This window comes from Babylonia areolata, chromosome 29 (assembly GCF_041734735.1).
Source record: "Babylonia areolata isolate BAREFJ2019XMU chromosome 29, ASM4173473v1, whole genome shotgun sequence".
Taxonomy (NCBI): Eukaryota; Metazoa; Mollusca; class Gastropoda; order Neogastropoda; family Buccinidae; genus Babylonia; species Babylonia areolata.
This window is the reverse complement of record NC_134904.1, coordinates 36,986,648-36,993,685: the sequence shown is the minus strand read 5'-3', so window position 1 is coordinate 36,993,685 and position 7,038 is coordinate 36,986,648. Positions and strand designations below refer to the sequence as shown.

Sequence of the window (7,038 nt, the reverse complement as noted above, 5' to 3'; positions counted from 1 at the left end):
CTCTCTCTCTCTCTCTTGTCTTGTATATGTCATATTCTAAACCTGTGACGTTGTAATATTCTCACGGTACAAAGAAAGGAAAGACAGAAAGAAAAAAAAAAATATATATAAAAGCAAAAATCATATAATGTATAAATCATGCCCATGCAAAACTTCTCTTTGGGACATTTTTGAAATAATACCAAAGTCAAAGAAACACCTGCAAGAGACAAAATAATCGACACACACACACACACACACACACACACACACACACACACACACACACACACACACACACGCATAACCCTGGAGAAGCGCGCACATAGACGCACTTGCTGGTACAGGCGTACATCATTTCATCAAGAACATCAACAAAAAAACCAAACAAAAAAAACAACAACAAAAAAAAAAGAAAGAAAAAAAAGAAAAGAAAAACAAGAAAAAAGAGAAAAAAAAGAAGAAGAAGAAGAAAAAAAAAAAAGCCAAAAAAAAAAAAGCCAAATTGTCTACGTGGTCAAGAAATATTGTTGACAATATACCGCAACTGTCAAAAGGTAATTGTTCATATAACACAGATTTAAACAACAATACTGTGAATGTTTTCTTTTTCTTTTTCTTTCTTTCTTTTTTGTTTGTTTGCACTTTTCACCAGTGTTCGTTCTTAATTAAGGACGTCATGTAAGACGCTCTCTACATGTCATTGAGTCTGTGACGGCGACGACCTGAGGTCTGATGCAGGAGGCTACAGAGGTTTGATGCACAACAAAACATGCACAGTTAACTGGGCGCCAAGATCGTGGACATGGTATCGTCTCAAACAAACACTAGAAAACACGTTATTATTGTTGTTTCCAACTCAAGAGAACTTGGATGGTACTGTTTCAAACACATGAGAACATAGTTTTGTTTCAACAACAACAACAACAACAACAAAAAAAAAAAAAAAAAAAAAAAAAAAAAAAAAAGAAAAGAAAAAAAAAGTGGAAACAAAAGTACGGTGCTGTTTCCATAGTTATAACACACACACACACACACACACGAAAATATCATCTGACAAGATTCAGGCAATACTGTGAGTAGAAGAATCGGGGAACTATAATCCTATATATATATATATATATAAATATATACATATATATTAAATATCAGTCTGTATATATCAAATATCAGTCTGTCCTGAAAAACAAACAAACAAACAAAAAACAAGAAAAAACAAGAAGCACACCCCTACAGCCAAAAACCCAGACGAGGATTATTTCAGGCCGAGACTAGACACGCCAGAGTATTTTTTGCACTCTTAACTTGCAGGGGGTACAAAGTACGAGGCATGGTGTAGTTGCAAAAGAACGGCTCGGGTGATAGTGGTGGTGGTGGTGGTGGGGAGAGGGGGGAGGGGGGGAGGAAAGGGGGTGGGGGACGGGGGGGGGGGGGGGGGGGGGGAGGGGTGGTGGTGGAGGGGAACCAGACGACCCCGAGGCTCAGCACTGTTGCAAGGAGGGCGAGTTCCTCAACACGTACATAGTGGTGGTGGTGGTGGTGGTGGTGGTGGCTGTGACGGCGATTGTGTTATTACCACTACCACTACCACTACCACCACCACTACCACTACCACTACCACCGCAGTGAGTGACGGTTCCTGACTGGGTGACGTCCCCTGCTGAAGGCGGCGGCTGCGGCAGGGGCAGGGGCAGGGGCCGGGCAAGGAGGGCGCTACTGCTGTTGCTGTTGCTGTTGGTGTTGTTGTTGTTGTTGCTGCTGCTGCTTCCCTCCTCCCGTATGGAGTGACACTCCCCAGGGTGGCACAGCAACTCCTCCTGCCAGAACACACTCCCCTTCTCCCTCCCACCACCCTCCCCACCACCACCAGCACCGCCGCGCATGCTCCCTCCACGCCGGAAGGCGGTCTGCACGATCTCGTTCCGGTAGCTGCGGCGGCGCGTGAGGATGACCTTGAGGTCGTGGCGCGTGCCCTTGCTGCGGAACACGTACACCATGGGGTTGCACGCGCAGCCGAACATGGCGGCCACGGTGGAGATGGTGGACATGACCGGGTGCAGGCGCAGCGAGGGCGCCAGGGAGCGGAGGCAGATGACGATGAAGTAGGGCAGCCAGCACAGCATGAAGGAGAAGAGGATGAGGAAGGAGGTGACGGCCGTCTTCCACTCTTCCCGCCGCTGCAGGATGCTGTTGGAGCGGCTGGACGTCTGCGACAGCCGGCGGATGATGGGCACCGAGGAGCTGCGCCGCTTGTTGATGGGCGTCGACTGCTGCAGCCCGGACCCGGAACCGGAACCGGAAGAACCGCCGCCCTCCGAGTCCGCCTGCACCGTGGGAACGATGCTGGAGCGCCTCGTCCGCTCGCTGTTGTCACGCGCCGCCCGGAAGATGCAGCCGTAGGTCCACAGCATGGCCACCAGCGGCACGACGAAGCTGACGGTGACGAGGAAGAGCGTGTAGTACCTGGCCCCGGGCTTCTCACTGTCCCAGGCCACCGTGCAGATCATCTTGTTGACGTGGAACTTGATGCCGCTCCAGCCCATCAAGGGCGGCGCCGACACGGCCAGGGCGCCGGCCCATATCCCGCCGATGAAGGCCCAGCAGCGCCTGCGAGTCATGCGCATGTTGTAGTGCAGCGGCGTCACCACGGCGCAGTAGCGATCCAGGGAGACGACCACAAGCGTGAAGATGCTGGCCGTCACCAGCACGTTGATGACCAGCCCGGTCAGCTGGCACAGGACCTCGCCGAACAGCCACTGACGGGACAGGAGCGACACGAAGGCGAAGGGCATGATGAGGAGGGTGAAGAGGCAGTTGCAGACCGTCAGGTTGGCCAGGAAGCGGTTGGACAGCGACAGGCTGCGGCGCCGCTTGGAGAACACGACGCACACCAGCGAGTTGGCCACGGCGCTGCACAGGAACACCGTCACCAAGATGGTGGCCAGCAACGTCACTTCCGTCCTCGTCATCATCGCTTCCGGCTGCTCCGTCAGACAGTCCCCAGGGAAGGGAGAACCGAGTTGGTGCTGGGGGTGGGGGTGGGGGTTGAGGAAGGCGTGCGGGTTGCACGGTGTGGTGGTGGTGGTGGTGGTGGTGGTGGCGGTGGCAGATGTGGTGGTGGTGGTGGTGTTGAGGATGTGGGTGGCGTAGGGGTGGTTGTTGTTGCTGTGGTGGTGGTGGTGTTGTTGGTGTTGGGGGTTGGGGTTGGGGTTGCTGAGGTGGGTGGAGAGGAGGTGGTGGTTGTGGTGGTGGTGGGGGGAGGAGGGGGGCTGGTGGTGGGGAGGGGGGAGGAGGAGGGAGGCGTTGGCAGACTCCACGGTCATGTTGAAGGGAGGGCTGGCTGGGCTGAGCTGTCTCTGCTGCAAACACAGAGGTAACAGTAATGATAATAACAATAGTAATGATAATATGATGATATATATATATATATTTTTTTTTTTGTGTGGGGCCTCCAACATCCCCTCCCCCCCCCACCCACCCCTACTCCTCATCCCCACGTATTTCTTCCCCTCCCCTCTCTTTTTTATATATTTTTTTGTCTGTGGTCTTTTCCTTCTTTGTGGGGCCTCCATCTTCCTATGCCCCCATCCCCCACCCCCATCCCCCCACATCTATCCTTTTCTCCTATCACAGTTTTTTTTATTTACCTTTTATACGCCACTCCCCCCTCCCCCTCCCCCCCACACACCTTAGCTAATCACTTTCTTTCATTTTTTTTAAACCTATCGTCTGGCACAGCAATTGCCCCATGTATTTTAAGTGTGTTGGATGACCGAACGATCATGATGATAATTATGATCGATGATGATGATGATGATATTAATGACAACAACAACAACAGTAATACTAATAACTACAACAAAACTACTACTACTTCTTCTACTACTACTACTACTTCTTACAAATACTGTTGATAATAGAAGTATAATATAACGTTTAATCTTGTCCAGACGCAACTCAAATCGCTTCCACACCAGTCACTCACACGCATGTATAATTAAACGTCATAAAAAGTTGTCTCGCTGCGACATAAGAGGACAACAACAACAACAACAACAAAAAAAAAAAAAAAAAAAAAAAAAAAGGTGAGGCGAGGACTCGTGTATTGAGTTTTCAGTATAAGTATCAGTAGCTCAAGGAGGCGTCACTGCGTTCGGACAAATCCATATACGCTACACCACATCTGCCAAGCAGATGCCTGACCAGCAGCGTAACCCAACGCGCTTAGTCAGGCCTTGAGAAAAAAAAGGAGAAGAAAAAAGGTGAATAAATAATAGATAAGCTTACATAAATAAATAAATAAATAAATAAATAATAATTATAATATAAAAAAGGTAGTAGTAATAATAATAATAATAAAATAATAATAAATAAATATATAAATAAATAAGACAACAATGATGATAAATAAGCAAATAAATGTAAATCTGCGTGGCCCACATGGGTTGAACGTCACTGTAAGGAATTCTAAATGATCACGAATCAATGGTACAATGTTTAAATTTCTACCTGCAGAGATAGCCGTTTGTATAACTACGCGTACATACTATATGGTAGTCGTGGCAACTGCTATCTCGACTATCTGGGCTGGAATTTGATTACAGCGGAGAGAGTGTATTTGAATTTGTATTTCTTTTTATCACAACAGCGCCACCCATTTTTGGTATTTTTTCCTGCGTGCAGTTTTATTTGTTTTTCCTATCGAAGTGGAATTTTTCTACAGAATTTTGCCAGGAACAACCCTTTTGTTGCCGTGGGTTCTTTTACGTGCACTAAGTGCATGCTGCACACATTACCTCGGTTTATCGTCTCATCCGAATGACTAGCGTCCAGACCACCACTCAAGGTCTAGTGGAGGGGGAGAAAATATCGGCGCCTGAGCCGTGATTCGAACCAGCGCGCTCAGATTCTCTCTCGCTTCCTAGGCGGACGCGTTACCTCTAGGCTATCACTCCACTCTTGTCTTGCCCAAGTTACATCATCCCCACTCTCTAGGCCAAGAGGGTTTTTAGGACAGTCAGCATCGGGATGGTTCCCAAAGGCCAACTAGCCCCCCAAGGCTGCAGCACTAAGAAGAGCCTGTGGAGTCTTACCTCCTATTTTGAGAGTCTCCAAAGGCCAATAAGCCACAAGGGCTGTGGCGTTAAGAGCCTGTGCAAAATTGTGCCCCCTAGTTTGAGAGCCATAGTCCTCCATAAAAAAAAGAAGAAGCTGTAAATGACTCCCCATTGCAGTGGAGAAACTATTGGTCATACAGCTCTCTCACTTTGCTGTAAGCCTATGTCAGTCTGTGATATAAGCCCAGCGTTGAGTCGGACATGCACATACTACCCTCTTCTTGTCCTGTCGAGTTCACACTGTATTTGTATTGTGGTATAGTTTTCTTCAAATTATAATTATGTTTAAACGAAATGTAAGTCACTGCTATAATTTCCCAGTGTCAACTTTTTGGTGATAGCCTAGAAATGGACTGGCTTGTTCTTCGCTTTGTTCAAACAAAAATGTCGAAACGTCGTGGACACAGACCCCCCCCCCCCCTCCAACTGCCCCCCCTCCCCCCGCCAAAAAAAAAAAAAAAAAAAAAAAAAAAATCCCAACAACAACCAACCAAACAAAAAACAAACAACGAAGAACGAACGAAGGAGCAAACAAGCAACTAAACAGACAAGACACAAACCAAACAGGACTTCTTCTTCTTCTGCGTTCACTCGTATGCACACGAGTGGGCTTTTACGTGTATGACCGTTTTTACCCCGCCATGTAGGCAGCCATACTCCGTTTTCGGGGGTGTGCATGCTGGGTATGTTCTTGTTTCCATAACCCACCGAACGCTGACATGGATTACAGGATCTTTAACGTGCGTATTTGATCTTCTGCTTGCATATACACACGAAGGGGGTTCAGGCACTAAGCAGGTCTGCACATATGTTGACCTGGGAGATCGTAAAAATCTCCACCCTTTACCCACCAGGCGCCGTCACACCGTGATTCGAACCCGGGACCCTCAGATTGACAGTCCAACGCTTTAACCACTCGGCTATTGCGCCCGTCGATCAAACAGGACGAGAGCAAATGAAAAACTTCGCGAGGGAAAACAGACAGACAAGGGAGCTAACAACAAACACACAGCGTGAGAGTGAGAGAAAGAAAGAGAAATGAAGAATCCGCATAGACATACACAATTACACAATAATACACAATACACAAACTTTATTGTCTATACTTTGGTACAGAGATTTTCTTTTTTTTTTTAGGCAGCAGCACATGTCCAACATAAGAAGAAAACAACAAACAAATAAAATGAAAAAAATGAATAGAAAATAAAAAAGATAAATTAAATGGCACCAAATGGAAATAGCTATATACAAATATACAGATTACTGAAATTTACGTGCCTCTCCATTTCAATCAGCCAAACAGACATAGAAAGAGACAAAAAAAGAAAAAGAAAAAAAAGAAAAAAAGAAAAAAGAAAAAAAAAAGAACAACAACAAAAACAACAACAAAACAAAAGCAAGCAAACAAACAAAAAAAACAAAACAACAACAAACAACAACAACAAATAGACAAATAAGGAAGAAAGAAAAGAGAAACAAACAAACAAACAAAAAAAGAAAGAAAGAAAGACAGAAAAAGAAAACAACAACAAGAACAGCAGCAGCACCAGCAACAACAGTTCAGTTCAGTTTTTCAAGGAGGCGTCGCTGGATTCGGACAAAACCATACACGCTGCACCACATCTGCTAAGCACAGATGCCTGACCAGCAGCGAAACCCAACACATGTGCTTAGTACAACAACAACAACAACAACAACAAAAAAAAACACACAAAAAAACAACAACAACATAAAAAATCAACCCAATAATGAAAAACAATATTTTCTTCTTCTTCTTCTTCTTCTTCTTCTTCTTTTTTTTTCTTCTTCTTCTCGGAATCACAGACCCTACCCACCACCCTCTTTCCCCCATTTTTTTTCCCACCAGCTCTCTCCTCACCATCCCCTAACCCCCCCCCCCCTCAGTTCCCCCCCTCGCCCCCCCCCCGTCCACCTTTCACCA

At 46.4% G+C, this 7,038-nt stretch overlaps 1 protein-coding gene across 1 annotated transcript; it reads right to left on the bottom strand.

Moving 5' to 3' along the window:
• Nucleotides 1-838: 838 nt before the first annotated feature.
• On the bottom strand, nucleotides 839-2,948 carry LOC143274660 (G-protein coupled receptor 161-like). Its single transcript, XM_076578533.1, has 2 exons — nucleotides 1,769-2,948; nucleotides 839-858 (listed from the first exon to the last, which is right to left on the bottom strand). The coding sequence occupies exons 1-2, from the start codon at nucleotides 2,946-2,948 to the stop codon at nucleotides 839-841; spliced, it is 1,200 nt and encodes a 399-aa protein (XP_076434648.1).
• Nucleotides 2,949-7,038: the final 4,090 nt, after the last annotated feature.